Below are 19,870 nucleotides of genomic sequence, written 5' to 3'. Positions count from 1 at the left end.
TTTTCTATGGAAAAAATAAAAGTGGACAAATCAATAGTGAGTGTGAAGATATATCAAGGTTCCCAAACTATTTCTCACAAGCACCATGTTTCTGTGAGCTGAGAACAGATACTATGTTACTAAACTAAATGACTAGTATACAGTCAGTTTCACTGTGGACTACGTGTGGATTATGTGTTCTGTGTGATTAGTATAACATTGTCATTGTTGCTGTGCACCATCATTGTGGACTACATGTGCTGTGTGACTAGTATATAGTTGTTGCTGCTGTGCACCATCGCTGTGGACTATGGGTGCTGTGTTACTAGTATATAGTCATTGTTGCTGTGCACCATCACTGTGTACTACATTTGGACTATGTGTGCTGTTAGGCTTCAGAATTGACAGAGCTGATCCTCCTTTCATAGTAAGTAAACTGCTTATCCTTCTCCCACAGAGTAACTCCTGAATTCAGGCTGTGTGCCTTCAGGACTGCAGTGCAGCTTCCTACCATACTCAATACATAGCTGTTAACTAATTACTTAATGAGTGAATTATAATTAGTTTTAATTTCTTTAAAAAAATAGTAATTGTTTAAATTATAGTTAATGAATGGAAACTTCCAAATGCAATTCTTCTCAATTTTTTTAAACCTTTAATATTTACTAAAACATAGTAAAAACTTGCAGTGCTAATGGGTTTCACTTCGTATGTGGTCTCTCTGATGATTGATCTATTTTTCTGACCTTGCAGGGATTGCTTAGTTTAGTAAATAAGAAAAGTAGTGTCTAAAACCAACAGATTAAGAGAGATTTATGGGAGTAAGGGAAATGGGAAAGATCCAGGAGGACCTGAAAAGATGCGGTAATGGTGGACATAATTCAATGGAGATTAAGTTTATAAAACACAATGTATGGGAATGATGGTATGAAACACAACATGAATAAAGGAAAGTGTGAAAAACAATTTACAAAAATTTTGTATACAAACCAACATAAAATAGTTTTTTTAAAAAGAAAACAAACTAAAATCCACTAAGAGGACTGATCAATTCCTGATTCAGCTGTGAGGGCCACACCCTGTAAGTGACAAGAGTTTGCTTATAAAGGTGCTTGTGTTTTTGTAGGTGTTGGAGGAAACCTTCAAAACTAGCTGTAATTCCAGACAGTGAAGAGCCTGCAAAGGGCCTTTGAGCAGAGAGCTGGCAGAGGCCCAGAAGTTACCCTGGCTAACAGCAAGATATCTGGAATGAGATCAGTGGCACAGCTAGCAGCAATGACCAAACGGAATGTTACTTGCTAGGAAAGCTCACAGGCTGTTACACTGGCCATCAGCTGGCCATTCCACAGTGAAAAAGCTGATAGCAGGGAGGCTTGCATGACCAGGCAGGAGTGTACAGAGCCTAGGAGGAAGTGTTTGCTTGCATAGTCAAAAGGTCTAACAGTATGACCAAGAGGGGCTAAAAAAGTTATCTTTTTTTTTTTCTGATCAAGTCTCATTTTATTGAAAGCATTCACAGTTTATCTAAAAAAGTTATCTTGATCTGAAGCTCCTTATAGCCTTTTCAAACTTGCATGTATGCTTCCTGATCCCAATTCCAATTTGTTCCTGTTCCTATTTCCAAAGTGTTCTTGCTATTTCCAAAAGTGACCCTAAAGTCTGCTCCTTCCCTAATGGATCACATAATTTTGGCTATGATCTGTGAGTTCTTCACAGCTATTACAAATTATGAAACTCAGCAAAGAAGAAATTGCTGTAAGGGCTGGTATCCGAAACAGTGGAAAAGTTTAATAAGAGTAGAGGGTTAATCTGAAATGCATTTCAAAAAAGCAAAATCTAGACAAGTTTTAATGCCAGATTACGGTCTTCATAATTACTTGATATGCATCCAAGAGATGGACAATGACTAAGGATGAAAGAAAAAGAATTTGAATTGTGGTCCTGGAGAAGAATCTTGAAGATACCATGGGCTGCCAAGAAAACAAACAGGTCTGTCTTGGAGAGGGTGAAACCAAGTTTCTCCTTGGGAGGCTAAGATTTTTGAAGCTCCATCTCACATACTTTGGGCACATGGCCAGGAGAGACTGTGACCTTGGAGAAGGACATCAGACTTGGAAGGGTGGAGAGACAGCACAGGAGAAGATTACTCCGGATGAGATGGATTGATACAGTAACTAAGGCAATGGGGGTTGGTGTGTTGGAATCAGTGAGACTGGCTCAGGACAGGGTAGAAAAGGTTCAGTATTACAGTACATAGGGTCACTATGGGTCACAGGCAATTTGACAACATATAACAACAATGAAAGGAATTTAAAATGAGAAATATTAAAAAATTATATCCTCTCAAGTCCCAAATTTTAAGATGAATCAATATCTATCACCTTCAACAAACCATGCAATCTCAGCATATTTATCCAAATAGAATCATGTTTCTCGGTGCAGAAGCCAGCCTGTACCTCCTATAGGCTAAGAAGATGCTAAGTAAGGTATGAGCACAGTTTAATTCTCCACTCTCTCTCTCCGGCCCTGCGGTAGACCTGGGGAAAAGAAGAGCAGCAGGCAGGGGTACCAACAATCTGGGATCGCACTTGTCTTGGTTTGGCTGGAGAGCCTAAGTTATGGGGGAAAACAAACTTAAGAGCACCTTGGTAAAGTGAAGTCACGTGTTCCCTGCTTCAGGAAAAATATAAGCTCAAGGATAATGAGACTTTAAAATCAAGTGCTCTGGGGTATCCCTCTCACTTCATTCTATCACGTGAAAGACCAGGGCAGAGATGTTCAAATTCAGATGAAATTCCCCTATATAGAGCTCTCCTTCCTTCTTTGTTGTGTATCTAATGTGTGTATGTTGTTGTTGTTAAGTGCTTTTGAGTCTAAACCCACTCATAATTGACCCTCCAGCAGGTTTTCAGAAGCTGTATATCACTAGGTAGGGCGTTTTGGCAGCCTAGTGGTAAGGAGTTGAACTGCAACCCAAAGGCAAACAGAATCCACCAGCTACTCTGTTGAGAAAAGGATGGGCAATCTTCTCTTTTGCGATTTGTGGTGGTGGTAGTGGTGGACCGTCAAGTTGGAAACAACTCATAGCTGGCCCTGCGTTGAATTTTCAGAAGTGGCAAATTAAGTGGGAAGAGTCACAAATTGAGCAGGCAGCAATTTTCCCAATCTCTGAACTGAAAAACTATGTGTGATACAAATAAATCAATTTCTAGACATTATTAAAAATAACTCTGAGCGCAACAATGAATGAATGGAAATCCAAAGTCTCTGCAAACTTTCATTAAAATTAATAAGAAAAACTCTGATGGGGGAAACCATAGGGTCACACAATTTGGTGGGTGGAGAGAGGGAAGGGTAAAGGAAGTGGGAAAGATCAGGTGGGGATCTGGAAACACAGGGCAGTGGTGGGCATAGTTCAATGGTGATTAATTTTATAAAACATAATCAATGGGAGGAATCATATGAAACACAATGTGAATGAAGAATAGTGTGAAACATAATGTACACAAACTTTGTAAGCAAACCAAAATAAAAATAAAATTTTTTTTTAAAAAAGAGAGGAAAAAAATAACAGTAAAAAACTTATACACCAAGGCATTTGGGAGCATTAGTGCACTAACAACAAAAGAGAAATCAGCTCCAGGTGATCACTCTCTTTGTTGTATTTTTATATTTGTTTGTGCAAACAAATATAAAAATTGAAAAATGAAAAAGCTACTCCATGGGATGCAACAAAGGGCTCAAGGCAGCAGCAATTGTAAGGAGGATGCTGTACCAGGCAGTGCGTTGTTTGTTGTACAGTTATAACAAAAACATTATAACTAAGAGTCTACACTTCAACACTTAATGTAATGGATTGAATTGTGTCTCCTCTAAATATACATATGTAATGATGTAATATGTAATTTTTTTAAAGATTCCACACAATCTGAAAAAGCAAGCAGCTACCAGTGATTAAGGCTAGGCTGTAAAACGCTTAAACCCATTTCAACCTTGATCACATGGGTGGGGAAATTCTTAGGGTAGAGCCTACATAACCTCTTTCTCTTAGAAAAGGACAAGAAGCCAGCAGGTAGTGGGGAACCTCAACCACAACAAGAGAACAGAGAGAAAGCCTGTCCCTACAGCTAGAACCCTCAATTTAGCCTTCCAGCCTCCATACACAATGAGAGAATAAATTTCTTCTGTTTGTAAAAGCCATCCATAAAGTGGTTAAGCCTATTTATCAAGACCACTAAAGGAACACAGAAAAACTGCAGTTATGTCACATAATTAGCAGAGAAAGATAGATCAGTTTTAAAATTCCTATAATTATTCCTGTTCTGTTGTACAGTCGTCAGAACAGAGCAAGGGAACACTGCATGGTTCAAAATTAGGAAGGGCGTACGCCAGGGATGCATCCTATCTCCATACCTTTTCAACCTATATGTAGAACAGATTATCCGGGAGGCTGGGCTCTATGAGGAGAAATGTGGGGTCAGGATTGGTGGACGATTTATCAACAATCTGCGTATGCGGATGACACAACCCTGCTTGCTGAAACTGAGGAGGACCTGAAGCGCCTGCTGCAGAGTGTCAAGGACTGCAGCCTACAATATGGATTGAGGCTCAATGTCAAGAAGACAAAGATTCTCACCACTGGACCAATCGGCAGCATCAGGATGGATGGTGAAGAGATTGAGATTGTACACAGCTTTAGTTTGCTTGGCTCCATAGTCAACAGTCTTGGCACCAGCAGCCAGGAAATTAAAAGGCGCATTGCCATGGGAAAGTCTGCTGTTAGGGACCTCTCCAAAGTGCTGAATAGCAGTGGTGTCTCTCTGGAGACTAAGGTGCGTCTGATACAGGCCATGGTCTTTGCAATCACCTGTTATGCATCAGAGAGTTGGACAATGACCAAGGAGGATAGAAGGAGAACTGATGCCTTTGAGCTGTGGTGCTGGAGAAGAGTACTGAGAATACCATGGACTGCTAGGAAAACAAATAGATTTGTCCTGGAGAGGGTTAAACCGGGTGGCTCCTTGGAGGCAAGGATTCTGAGGCTCCATCTAACTTACTTTGGACATGTAGTGAGGAGAGACCGGTCCTTGGAGAGGGACATCATGCTTGGGAGGGTGGAGGGACGGTGCAGGAGAGGAAGGCCCTCTATGAGGTGGATTGATTCAGTGACTGGGATAATTGGGATGGGAGTGTCAGAGACAGTGCGATTGGCACAGGACAGAGCGGAGTTTAGGGCTGTTGTACATAGGGTCGCTATGAGTCGCAGGCAACTCGATGGCACATAACAACAACAACAACAACATGATTATTACTAGTTAGCCAAATCTTACAATTTTTAAAAAAAGACTCAACCTGCTACTCACCTTGAAACTGTTTGGATGATGAATACATCTTTTCCCCTCACAGACTCTTGAATTTGTACTCTTGTTTCTGCCAAGAAAAAGAAAAGGTGGACAAGATGAGGAAAGCATGTAATTAAAATTTCTCAATACACACAGAAGTAAAAATAAATAAAAATACACAGAAGTCTTGCAGAAAACAAAGTATCAGCAGAGGGATATCTGGTTTTCATTGACTATGCAAAGGCATTTTACTGTGTGGATCACAACAAATTGTGGTTAACCTTGAGGAGACCGGGAATCCCAGACCATTTGATTGTGCCTATGCAAAACCTATACTTGGACAAGGAAGCAGTCTCAGAACAGGGCAACAGTACATGGTTCAAAATTAAGAAAGGAGTGTGTCAGGGATGTGTCCTGTTTCCATACTTTTTTCAATATATATGCAGAACAGATCATTTGGGAGTGTGGGCTTCATGAGGAGGAATATGGCTTCAGGACTGGATCAAGACTCCAGATGGCACAAACTTGCTTGCTGAAACTGAAGAGGACCTGAAGTATTTGCTGCAGAAGGTCAAGGACTGTAATCTTCAATATCAATTGAAGCTTAACATCATGAAGATAATGATTCTTACCACTGGAACAACTGGCACCACCATGACAGATGGAGAAGAGATTGAGGTTGTTAACAATTACAGCTTGCTCAGCTCCACCATCAACACTTTTGGCATCAACAATCAGGAAATCAAAAGATGAACTGCAATAGTTAAATCTGCTGTCAGGGACCTTTCCAGGGTACTGAGAAACAACGTCAGCCTGGAGAGTAAGGTGTGCTGATCCAGGCCAGTAGTCACAATTATTTGCTATGCATCAGAGAGCTGGACAATGACTACGGAAGACAGAAGAAGAATCAATGTCTTTGAGTTGTGGTGTTGGAGAAGAGTCTTCAGCATACCAGGGGCTGCCAATAAAATAAACAGTTCTGTCTCAGAGAGGGCGAAACCAAGATTCTCCTAAGATTTTGAACCGCCATGTCACGTGGCCAGGAGGAAACAGTCCTTGAAGGAGGAGCCATGCTTGGAAGGGTGGAGAAACACCACAGGGAAGTAAGACCCCTGATAAGATGGATTGATAAGAGGAACTGAGGTAATAGGGAAAGGTGTGTCAGAGTCAGTAAGACTGGCCAAGATAAGGCAGGCTTCAGAGCTGTTGTACATGAGGTCACTATAAATGCAGGCAAGACAGGACATAACAACAAAAACAGAGAAGTTTAGATAATTACTCAAGGTTATAAAATGTGAAAAGTAGAACTGTTATAAAAGTCACAGGACTAAATATATTAAATGGATAATGCTTGATAAAGTAGAACCTGCTCTGAAAAATTCAACACTCAGATATATTGCAACACTCAATGACTGTACATAAGGAGCGAGGACAGATTTATTAAAAATCCAAAAGGGACATAGTTAATATCCACCAGGTGCTCTGCAAAAGGTTGGGAAATCTACTCCCATATGATTAAATGCCTCCAAAACCCAATGGAGGATTAGCAATGGATCAGTTCCAACTTGACAGCACACAGCCAACAATGAAAGGATAATATCTGAAGAAAAACCACTTGGCAAACTGACTGGAAGAGATCTATATTTGTTCCCATTCCAAAGAAGGGTGACCCAACAGAGTGTGGAAACTATAGAACAGTATCATTGATTTCATATGCAAGCAAGATTCTACTGAAGATTATCCAAAAACGACTGGAACAGCACATCAGCAGAGAACTGCCAGGCGTCCAGGCTGGGTTTAGAAAGGGTCGTGGTACTAGGGATATTACAGCTAATGTTAAGATGCATCTGAGTTGAAAGCAGAGAATACCAGAGGAGTGTCTATCTGTGTTTCATTGATTATGCAAAGGCATTTGACTGTGTGGATCATAGCAAACTGTGGCTGACTCTGAGAAGAATGGGAATCCCAGAACAGTTGATCATGCTAATGCAAAACCTGTACTTGGACCAAGAGGCAGTTGTCAGAACAGAGCAAGGAAACACTGCATTGTTCAAAATTAGGAAGGCTGTAAGCCAGGGATGTGTCCTGTCTCCATACCTTTTCAACCTGTATGCAGAACAGATTATCTGGAAGGCTGGGCTCTATGAGGAGAAATGTGGCGTCAGGATTGGTGGAAGATCTATCAACAATCTGCGTTATGCAGATGACACAAACCCTGCTTGCTGAAACTGAGGAGGACCTGAAGTGCTTGCTGCAGAAGTCAGGGACTGCAACCTTCCATACGGATTAAAGCTCAACATCAAGAAAAAAAGATTCTCACCACTGGGCCACTTGGCAGCATCAGTATGGATGGTGAAGAGATTGAGATAGCTAACAGTTTTCGTTTACTAGGTTCCACAATCAACACTCTTGGTAACAGCAGCCAGAAAATCAAGAGATGAACTGTATTGGGAAAGTCAGCTGTGAGGGACCTCGCAAAAGTATTGAAGAGCAACGATGTCAGGCTGGAGACTAAGGTATGCCTGATCCAGGCTATGGTCTTCCCAATTACGTGTTATGCATCGGAGAGTTGGACAGTGAATAGGGATGACAGAAAGAGAATTGATGCCTTTGAGCTGTGGTGCTGGAGAAGTGTTGAATATACCATGGACTGCTAGGAGAACAAACAGGTTTGTCCTGGAGAGGGTGAAGCCAGAATGCTCCGTGGTGTCAGGGATTCTGAAACTTCATCTGACATACTCTGGGCATGTTGCAAGGAGGGACTGGTCCTTGGAGAGGGATATTGTGGAGGGCCATGAACGGGCCCGCATGGCCTCCATTACAAGATGGCACTGATTTCCTGCTTCTCTTTGTTTGCCTTAAACACAAACAAGACCTTATTTGGGCACTGTGTTCTCATTGGTTGATGGCTTGATCTCATGTGGGGTTTAGGATCCAATAGAGGCATGACACATGGGTGATGGGCGGCGTACCAAGAAGGGGATAAAAGCCGCACCTGGGGAAGGGACGGGAGACTACATCTTCAAAGAAAAGAGACTCCATCTTCCACCACCCTCTGTAATCATACTCCTGAGTAAACCGCTGTGAGAAGGAACCGTGGGGTGTTGTGTCCTTATTCCTGCTGGACAGGCAAGGCGCGCAACAGGACATATGTTTGGGAGAATGGAGGGACGGTGCAGAAGAGGAAGACCCTCGAGATGGATCGATTCTGTGACTGGAGTGGTGGGAATGAGTGTTTTGGAGACAGCAAGGTTGGCACAGAATAGAGAGGCGTTTAGGGCTCTTGTACATAGGGTCACTATGAGTCGCAAGCAACTCGGTGGCACATAACAACAACAATGAAAGTTTGTAGAAAGGTTGGGTTTTCATTTATTCACTGATGCAAAATTTTCCTTCCTTCATTCCCCCTCCCCCAATTCACACTGTAATACACTTCTTGCTCCAGAGTGTTAATTGCCATATATAACGCCTAAGTGGCATCCACTTCCTAAACAACATGCCTTGGAAACTCTATGAACTTTGATAAATGACAATAGTTCTAGAAAGGCTTCAGGCTTTAGGATCACTATGAATCATGCTTAACTCGACGGCAATCAACTACACATTTCTTTCAGACAGTCCTTCCGCTCATCTGTTCCAGTGCAGTGTTCATGATCTACTCACTATTCCCGTTCACCTAACCCCAGTGTCAATTCAATTTTTAACAGTGGTGTTAGGCAATATTTGTCCTTTAGCATGAAGTATTTGACTCTGCATGTCTTCCAGACTCACTCATGTTGTGCACTGTTTCACAAATTCATTTTTCAATGATGCATAATATTCCATTTCCATTGTGTGGATGCATCACAGTTTTTCTATCTATTCATTTATTTACTGGCAGTTGAACTTGCTATAGTGAATAACGGCAATAAACATGGGTGTTCATACATCTGTTTGAGTCACAGTTCTGCCTTCTTTAGGGTATATTCCCAGGAGTGGGATAGTTGGGTCAAATGGCCTATTTCCAACTTTTTGAGAAAGGACCACACCACCTTCCAGAGTGGTTATACCATTTTACATTCCCACCAGTAGGTAATAAGAGCTCCAATTGCTCCACTTCTTGTCAGCATTAACCGTTTGCTGTCCTGTTAACCTTGGCTATTGTTGGCTGGGGTCAGATGATATCTAGTCATTTTTATCTTAGCTAGGGATATTGAACATTTCTTCATGTGCTTGTTAGCCATCTGAATTTTTTCTTTGGTGAAGTGTCTACTCATATCTTGTGCCCTGTGGTGTTAGCCTAAAAGTTGGCCTTTTTAAAGCCATTACGGTTAGCCCCTCTAGTCCCCAACTACTGTAATTAAAGTCACATGGACTTGCAAATCACCAACAGCTGTGGGACTATGATAAGGGAAAGAGTACTTCCCACACAAAGGAGCAAGACTCAAGGCAACAAGACTTGAGGGAGACTGGAAGCAAGACTTGTGAAGATGGTGAAGAGACTGTGGCACTGCTGTGGAGAAATTGTGGCAAGGTGTAATCTGAGGCTTCTTGCATTTGTGCTGGCCACAGTGAAAGGTTTTTTTGCTGTTTTTGCCAGATGCTTAAAGGAGAAGCTGACTTATAACTGCTCTGAGGCAAATCTTGCTGAATGAATTGGATTTGACTGCTGAACTGAAACCAGAGCCTGACTAATGGAGGAATTTTTTTTTTTCTTTTCATCTCCCTGCCTCTTTTTAAACAGTCCCTCCGTAAGGACTATCCACTTAGCTTTGTATCCAAAGATGAAATTTGTAGGTGAAAGGAGTTAGGAGTTAGCCTTCGTTACAGACTGGTTCATTTCAGGGTCGAAAATATGGAACGCTTCACGAATTTGCGTGTCATCCTTGCGCAGGGGCCATGCTAATCTTCTCTGTATCGTTCCAATTTTAGTATATGTGCTGCCGAAGCGAGCACCTAATGGAGGAATTGTGCCTTGGAACTTGGGGAAAATATGGACTTGTATTGAGTGATTCTTTGCCTCCTCCACTCTCCAACTTCCTTCCTTCCTTAATAAACCTCACTGCTGGTACCATAATTATGAGTCTGTGAGTTAGCAATGAATAAAGCCACCCCTTGCTGTTGATGCAGCTCTAGAGGCATATGGGGCTGGGCTACAGGCTCTTTATCTGCTTTCTGCTCTGTTGCAGTAAAGGGCTGTACTACTCTCACTCACTTTGATCCTTTCAAAAAGACACTTATGGCTCTATACCCCCATATCCAGTTTTCAGCCTCTAGACATGCCCATTTCTTTTTTTTTTTAAATTTATTATTTTTTGTGTGTACCATCAAATCAGATCTGACTGATACAGGAGGAGACTGTTCCTCCTTCTCCAGCAGAGCATCTGGTGGATTTGAACCGTGTACCTCTGATATTGCAGTGCAGCTTCTTGCCACTAGGCCACCAGAGCTCGCCTAGACATGCCCATTTCAAGATTAGGTTGTTTACCTTTTTCCTGTTGAGGTGCTGGAGCATTCTATAAATTTTAGATATGAGTCCCTTATCAGGTATGCCATTGCCAAACATTTTTTTCCCAGTCTGTAGGTTTGCTTTTTACCCTGTTGGAGAGGTTTTTCTATGTGCATACGACTTTGAATTTTAAAGGGCCATTCATTTATTTTATCCTCTCTTGGATGTGGGTGAGGTTTTTTGGGTTTTTTTTAAGTGATAACATTATTTAAGGGGAGATCTGGTGGCCTAGTGACAAGAAGCTATGCCTGCAGTTCCAAAGGTTCACAGTCTGATTCCACCAGCTGCTCCATGGTAGAAGTATGGGCAATCTCCTCCAGTGCAATTAAACACCTCTGAAAATCCACCAGAGGGTCAGCTATGGGACAGTTACAACTCAAAGTACACAACAAGAACATTATTTATAGAGAAGTCCTTATTTTACAAGACATGTGTCAAGTAGCCAAGGCTTAAGTGGTTTATGATTTTAATTTAATTTCAAATAGTTTCATGTAAACATATTCCTAATGCAAAATGTTAACTGTTAAACCTAGGTAGTAGCTATACATACAGATGTTCACTGCCCTATCAACTTTTTATATAATTGAACCTTTTCACAAATCATGCTAGAAAAACTCTAATACCTATTTACAAAGGAATATGACATGTTGAACATAAAACTCAGTTATAAAGCCAGAGAGATCTGTATCCCAGTATTGTTTCTGACACTTACCACCCCTACTATCATTCCTCAACCTGAAGAATCCAGTAGCAAATGTTAGTTTCTTCGTTCCTTCTCAATAGATACCAAATACTGTCTCTAATTCATACACCTGGAAAATGGACCAAGCTCTTCTTGTTGCTGTTGTTAAACACCCATTAAGTTAATTACAACTCAAAACCACCCTATGAACAACAGATCTGAACCTACACCTATTCTGGATATATTCTCACCACCTTTGATAATTAGAGAACCCACTGTTACAGTCAATGTGTCAATCCATCTCCCTTTTTATCTATGATCCTCCATCTTTCCCAGCATATCTTTTCCCAAGGATTGGTCCCCTCCTCCTGACAACATGCTCAAAGTATGGGAGATGTCTCCAAAAAGCACCTTAGTTGTACTTCTTTTAAGACAGATTTGTTTGTTCTTTTGTTAGTCTGGGGGGATATGCAATACACTTCTCTAACACTGCAATTCAAAAGCATCAATTCTACTTCTGACATCCTTATTCATTGTTCAGACAGAGAGGAAGCAAATCAATCAGGTTGATGACGTCTAAGACCTTTATAGTATCTTTGCTTTTTAGTATTTTGGAGAAGTTCTGATATTACATTTTCCTAATGCAACACATCTTTTATTTTTTTGACTGCTTGTGCCAAGGGTATTGATGATTATTGTTGTTAGGTGACACTGATTGTACAGCCAAATAAAATGAAATTGCTGACAACCTCAATCTTTTCACCAGCTATTACGATAATGTATAGCAGCCAAGTGGTAAGGATTTTGTCTTCTTGATGTTGAGATGTAATCCATATTAAAAGCTGTAGTCTTAGGGAGCTCTGCTGGCCTAATGGCAAGAAGCTGCACTGCAATCCCAGACGTGCATGGTTCAAATCCACCAGATGCTCTGATGGAGAAGGAGGGACAATGTCCTCCAGTACCAGTCAGATCTGATTGGATGGTATATGCACAAAAAAAAAATTTAAAAAAAAAAACAACAAACAACAAAACTGTAGTCTTTGATCTTCTGCAGCAAGTGCTTCAAATCTTTTTCACTTTCTGCAAAGTTGCTTTATCTGCCTTAACACAGGCATTGATGAGACTTTTTCTGATCCTGATGCCACATTCTTCATCATAAAATCCAGCTTCTCAAATTATTTGCTCAGCATATAGACTGGGTAAATTTAAAGATGGAATATAATCATTAAGCACACCTTTCTTGATTTTAAACTATGCAGTGTTCCCTTGCTCTGTTCAAACAACAGCTTTTGGCCTAGATAATAGTTTCACATAAGGACAATTAAGTGTTCTGGGATTCCCACTCTTCTCAAGGTTATTCATAATTTGTTATGATCCATATCATCAAATGCCTTCGCATAGTCAATAAAAACAAGTAAACAACTTTTGGGTATTCTCTGATTTCAGCCAAGATACATCTGACATCAACAATATTGCTTGTACCATGCCTGTTCTGAATCTAGGTGAATTTCTGGCAGTTACTTGTTGCGTTAGTCATTTTTAAATCATTCTCAGGAAAATTTCATTGACGTATGACATTAATTACATTGCATGGTAATTTACATACTCTTTGGATCACCTTTTTTTTTTAGTAAATGGAAACAAATATGGATCTCTTCAGTCAGTTAGCTTGGTGGCTGTCTACCAAATTTCTTGGGATTGGCTAGTGAGCATGTCCAGGGCTGCAAGGGTTTATTGAAACACCTCAACTGGTATTTTGATAGTTCCTGGGCCCTTTACTTTTCAGAGCAGCATGAACTTCCTTCATTACCACTTGTTCTTCCTGAAGAACCGTATGCCACTTCTCAAAATGGTTCAGTATTAACTAATTCTTTGTGGTACAGTACTCTGTATATTCCTTTCATTTTCTTTTAACACTTCCAGCATCATTTAAGATTTTTGTCCATAACAACAAATGCTGGTGAGGTTGTGGAGAGACTGAAAACCCTTACTCACTCCTGGTGGAAGCGTAAAATGGTGCAACCACTAAGGAAGGCAGTATGGTGCTTTCTCTAAGAGTTGGAAATAGAATAGAAATACCATGAGCTGCCACCCAAACAGATTTATGCACACTCATGTTTACCACATTACTCACAACAGCAAAGAGATGGGAGGAACTCAAATGCCCATCAACAAATGAATGAATAGAAAAAGTATGGTATATTCACCAATTGGAATACTATGCAGCACTGAAAAACAAGGAACTCATAAAATATTACATAATATGGGTGACCCTAGAGGACATTATGCTGAGTGCAGTATCTCAGTCACAAAAAGGCATAAATAAGTAAATATTAATAAATAAGCAAATATTACATAGCACCACTGTTACAAAACAAGACTGACATGGGGTTTGGTGGGAGACTAAGAAAAGAGAATAAATAACAAACACTGCATTGGAACAGATGAAGGAAAGAAGTGACAACAGTCATAAGAAGTGCATAGCAAAGTGGACTGGAGGAGGGGTTAGAGGAGGCTTTTTTTTTTTAAGTGAACTAGAGGGTAGGGAGAAAAATGTGCAACAATGAATGAGTGAAAATCCAACTTTTCTGTAAACTTTCATTAAGATCACAATTTTTTTTTTTTGGTTATTTGTTGATTTTATTTAAGATCACAATTTTTAAAAAATATTTTTAAAAAAATTCTGTCCCTAGAATTCTTCTGGATCACAACTTGAGGCTTGAATTTGTTTTTCAGTGCTTTCAGCTTAAAAAAATATCATGCATGTTCTTCCCTTGTAGTCTTCTAACTCCAGCTTCTTGCAAATTTTGTTATAATACTGTGTTATCTTGAGCTGCTCTTTGAAATCTTCTGTTCATTTATCTTACATCAGGATTTCTTTCCTTTATTTTAGCTTCTCTGTTTTTCTCCTGTCTTTGTGTTGAACTTCTCTCTTCCTTATGGCGATGTCCTTAATGTCATCTCACAACTCATCAGTTCTTCAATCATTAGTGTTCACTATATCAAATCTACTCTTGGGAGAGCTTTAACATTTCAGGTGGAATAGACTAAAGATCACATTTTCATGTTTGTAGATTTGTTTTTATTTCCTTCAATTTGAGCTTGCACGTGAAGTAACTGCTCTGCCTCTGGTCTTGGTTGGTTTTGGGGGTTTTTCAAATATTAGTTTACTTACAAAATTCAAATACATTGTTTTACACACCAGATCATTCCCATTTCCCTCACAGATTGCTGGCACCGAGTTTCTCTACCAACCCTTTCCACAGTGAGGTCCAAGTGTATAGCTGTCATGTTTTCAAAAAGATATAAATCATTGACTGTATATCATTCTATCATCACTCAATCTCCTGCCTCATTTCTGTCACTAAGTCCATATTTTCCAACTACTAGTGATTCTTACTTGTTTTCAACTTTTGCATTCTGTCACCAATCATTATTTATGTATCTTGGTCGCATGTTCCAGCTGCAAAAGCTGGTAGAAGTCTTCACCTTCTTCATCTTTGGTGTTAGTGGTTGTTGTCTATATTTGAATAGTGGTTATATTAACAGGTCTTCTTTGTATGTGTACAGACAGTATCCTATCACTCACAGCACCGTACTTCAGGATAGACTTGAAATTTCTGAGTATGAATGCAACACCATTCTTCCGAAATGTATCATTTCCAGCATAACAAAACATACGATTATCTGATTCAAAGTGGCCAATACTGTTGTTGTTGTTGTTGTGATGTGCCTTCGAGTCGCTTGCGACTCACAGCGACCCTATGTACAACAGCTCTAAACTCTGCTCTGTCCTGTGCCAATCTCATTGCCTCCGACACACTCATCCCGATTGCCCCAGTCACCAAATCAATCCATCTCCCAGAGGGCCTTCCCTCCTGCGCCTGCCCTCCACCCTCCCAAGCATGATGTCCCTCTCCAAGGACCGGTCTCTCCTTACAATATGATCAAAGTATGTCAGACGAAGCCTCAGAATCCTTGCCTCCAAGGAGCAGCCCAGTTTAACCCTCTCCATGATGAATCTGTTTGTTCTCTTAGCAGTCCATGGCACCTTCAGCACTCTTCTCCAACACCAAAGCTCAAAAGCATCAATTCTCCTTCTATCCTCCTTGGTCATTGTCCAGCTCTCTGATGCATAACAAGTAACTGCGAAGACCATGGCCTGTACCAGACGCACCTATGTCTCCAGAGACACACTGTTGCTCTTGAGTACTTTACAGAAGTCCCTAACAGCAGACTTTCCCATGGCAATGCGCCTTTTAGTCTCCTGGCTGCTGGTGCCAAGAGTGTTGATTGTGGAGCCAAGCAAACTAAAGCTGTGAACAATCTCAATCTCTTCACAATCCATCCTGATGCTGCCAATTGGTCCGGTGGTGAGAATCTTTGTCTTCTTGATATTGAGCCTCAATCCATATTGAAAGCTGCAGTCCCTGACCCTCAGCAGCAAGCGCTTCAGGTCCTCCTCAGTTTCAACAAGCAGGGTTGTATCATCTGCCTAACACAGATTGTTTATGGATCTTCCACCAATCCTGTTGTCACATTTCTCCTCATAGAGTCCAGCCTCCCGGATGATCTGTTCTGCACACAGGTTGAAAAGGTATGGAGACAGGACACATGCCTGGCGTACACCCTTCCCAATTTTGAACTATGCCACATGCAAGGAAGATTCTGATGAAGATTATCCAAAAAAGACTGGAACAGCACATCAGCAGAAAACTGCCAGAAGTCCAGGCTGGGTTTAGAAGGGGTTGTGGTACTAGGGATATTGTAGCTAATGTTAGATGGATCTTGGCAGAAAGCAGGGAGTACCAGAGGAATGTTTATCTGTGCTTCATTGATTATGCAAAGGCGTTTGACTGTGTGGATCATAACAAACTGTGGCCAATACTAGTAAATTAGAAAATAAATAAAACTAACAAAATGGCTTAAAAAGGGGTTCAAATCTACCAGATGCTGTGCTGAAGAAGGAGGGGCAATCTCCTACTGTACCAGTTGGATCTGATTTGATGGTACACACACAAAAAAATAGTAAAATAAAAATAACAAAATGGCCAAGACTACAGTTCCATTTCTCTTGTTCCAGACACCAAGGTCTCATTCAATTCCCTATGGAGGTAGAATATTCTCCAGAGACTCTTTGCTTATTTTCTTCAAATAACATATTTTCTCTTACTGGAAACACATGATGAAGCCTGAGAGTTAAGGGAAGAAGAATCAGTAATAGAGAAGTAAATAAGAGGAAAGCTGGGCCTCTGGATCAGAGAGTCTCTTGGAACTTTTGTCATATTTAAGTTCTTGATGAAGTCTTACAGTGAAAAAAGGAGGAAAATGAGTTATTTGCCAGCCACCTACCATGTGCCATGAACTGTAAAACACACCACAAATTATTACATTTAATCCTCAAAAATAGCTCTAATTATTAGAAAGGTTAAAAAACTTAAGGTTGTATGACTTTCAAGCCCATACAAACTAGTCCTCACTACTGGTAATTTCAAATATCCACTATTTAGAAGGAAATTATAAAGACTAAAAACGCACACTTCTTAAAATTTATAATTACTCCATAATGACATAAGTCCATTAGCAAAGTATATAGCCTATCAAGATTTGATGAGTCTACACAATGCAGCTCGGGCAGTAGTTAAGAATAACGACCAGATAAAACTATTTATATTGCTGTTGTTATCTATCATTGAATGGTAACCAACTCACAGCTGATGCTGCAGCAGGTTTTCTGAGGCAGTAAATCACACAGAGTAGACTGGTGGATTCGAACCACGTGCCTTCAAGTTGGTAGTGCAGTTCCTTACCACTAAATCATGATTGTTGGTGTTATACTGACTCACCAGCAACTCATAGGGACTCTATGTACAGCAGCTCTGAAGCCTACCCTGTCTTGAGCCAGTCTCACTGACTCAGACACACCAACCCCCCATTGCCCTAGTCACTTTTCAACAATCCATCTCACCCGGAGTCATCTTCTCCCTTCATTCTCCAAGGATGGTTCCTCCTGGCCACATGCCCAAAGTATGTGAAACAGAGCTTCAAAATCCTATCCTCCAAAGAGAAACTTGGTTTCACACACACCTGTTTGTTTTCTTGGTGGTCCATGGTATGTTGAAGACTCTTCTCAGCACCACAACTCAAAGGGATCAGTTCTTCTTCTGTCATCTTAGTCATTGTTCATCTCTCTGACTAGATCAGGTATACCTTAGTCTCTAGACTGACCAATGCTGCTTCTCAGTACTCTGGAAAGGCCCCTGACAGCAGATTCACATAATGCAATTAGTCTTCTGATTTCCTGACTGCTGGTGCCAAGTATTGGTTGTGGAGCCAAACAAGCTGTAACTGTTAACAACCTCAACCTCTTCTCCATCATGGTGCTGCCAACTGGCCCAGTGGTGAGACTTTTTGTCTTCTTAATGTTGAGCTTCAATCCATACTGAAGACTACAGTCCTTGACCTGCTGCAGAAAGCATTTTAGGTTCTCTTCAGTTTCAGCACACAAGGTTGTGTCATCTGTATAACATAGGTTGTTGTTGAGTCTTCCTCCAATCCTGATGCCACATTCCTCCTCATAAAATCCAGCCTCCTGAATGATCTATTCTGAGTATAGATTGAAAAGATAAGGAGACAGGACACATCCCTGACACACTCCGTTCCTGATTTTGTCTCCTTGCTTTGTTCTGAAGGACTGCCTCTTGGTCCAAGTATAGGTTTTGCATAAGCCCAATCAAGTGTTATGGGATTCCCATTTTCCTCAAGGTTAACAACAATGTGCTGTTATCCACACAGACAAATGCCTTTTCATATCAATGAAACACAGATAGATATTCCTCTGGTACTTTTTGCTTTCTGCCAAGATCCATCTGACATTGGCGATAATGTCTCTAGTGCCATGGCCTCTTCAAAACTCAGCTTGCATTTCTGGTAGTTCTCTGTCAATGTATTGTTCCAGTCATTTCTGGATAATCTTCAGCATGATTTTATTTGTGTGTGATGTAAGTGATATTGTACAATCATTGCTACACTCTGTCGGGTCACCATTTTTTGGAATGGGAATAAATATGGATCTCTCCAAGTCAGCTGGCCAGGTAGTTGTCCCAAAGTATTGTCCATACAGTCTTCCCTTATTTATTTAAAATAACAGAAGATTCAACCAATAACTCAGCTGATGCTTTCAAACCACTGAGCTGGTTCATAGTTTTTGTTGGACAAGAACTCAGACATTACAGTCCAAGCCTCAAGATGTAACTTGTCCTCAAACTATATAACTGTTGTTGTCAATTGCCATTCAGTTCACTTCAACTCACAGACCCTCTATGAACAACAGATCTGAACCCCTGCCCTCTCCTGTATCATCCGCACCAACTCTGATATGCTCAAGTCCTGTTATGTTCACGACACCAATCCATATTATTGAGAGTCTTCCTCTGACCTTCCACTTTTCCCAGCATGTTGTCTTTTTCCAAAATACTAGCCTCTCCTGACAACATGCTCAAAGTATGAGAAACAGAGTTTCACCATCCTTGCGTCTAAGGAGCACCCTAGTTGTACTCTGTGTAAGACAGAATTATTTCTTCTTTTGGCAGTCCATAAAATAATTCATACCCTTCTGCAACACTACAACTCAAAGGCAATAATTCTTCTGTCATCCTTATTCACTGTCCAACTTCCTAACAGCTGCTATTGTGTTAAGTGCCAATAAGTCAAGTAAGACACACAGAGACCTTATGAACAACAGATCTGAATCCTGTCCTATCCTCATCATCTCTAATTTGACCCATTTCTGTAGTCACTGTGTCAATTCATCTCAATGAGAGATTTTTCTGACTCTCCACTCTTCCAAGCATGATGTCCCTTTCCAAGGAATAAACGTTTCTAACAACATACCCAAAGTATGTGAGACAAGGCTTCACCATTCTTGCCTCTAAGGAGCACTCTGGTTGCTCTTTCTCCATGACATATCTGTCCATTCTTTGGGCAGTCCATGGGCAGTCCTTTTTTCTAAGAACATAGCTCGATGGCATCAATTCACCTTCATTCACTGTCCAGCTCTCAGACACATAACAAGTGAAATGGAAAAGCCATGCATATGAATCAAGTGCAACTTAGTCTTTAAACTGACATCTTAGCTCCAGTACTCTGGAGAGGGCCTTGAGAGAAGACTTTTTCCAATGCAGTATGTCTTTTGATTTCTTTTTTTTTTTTTAGGTTGTTTATTTTTCATTTCAATGAATATCTACAGAGATTTTGGGATTCCATTCATTCATTGTTGCACCCTTCTCCCCGCACAAACCCTTCCCCCCTCCCCCCCCATTTGATCCTCTCCTTGAAACGCAAAAGAAAAACTCCCTCATTGGTACACAATCCCCCCCC

At 40.7% G+C, this 19,870-nt stretch overlaps 1 protein-coding gene across 3 annotated transcripts in view; it reads right to left on the bottom strand.

Moving 5' to 3' along the window:
* Positions 1-19,870, bottom strand: part of PRPSAP2 (phosphoribosyl pyrophosphate synthetase-associated protein 2) — a 140,946-nt gene that overhangs the window by 112,736 nt on the left and 8,340 nt on the right. For 2 of the 3 annotated variants that reach the window (XM_006901191.1, XM_006901193.1), the window contains exon 3: positions 5,343-5,409. The exons of the other annotated variant lie outside the window; for it this stretch is intronic. In XM_006901191.1, the coding sequence (XP_006901253.1) occupies positions 5,343-5,409 (67 nt within the window). The remainder of the gene's footprint in view (positions 1-5,342; positions 5,410-19,870) is intronic. 3 annotated transcript variants of the gene reach the window in all.

This window comes from Elephantulus edwardii, unplaced genomic scaffold (assembly GCF_000299155.1).
Source record: "Elephantulus edwardii isolate Elephantulus edwardi_28Jun2011 unplaced genomic scaffold, EleEdw1.0 scaffold00314, whole genome shotgun sequence".
Lineage (NCBI taxonomy): Eukaryota > Metazoa > Chordata > Mammalia > Macroscelidea > Macroscelididae > Elephantulus > Elephantulus edwardii.
Note: the sequence above shows the minus strand (reverse complement) of the source record. Positions and strands in the feature narration are given on the sequence as shown.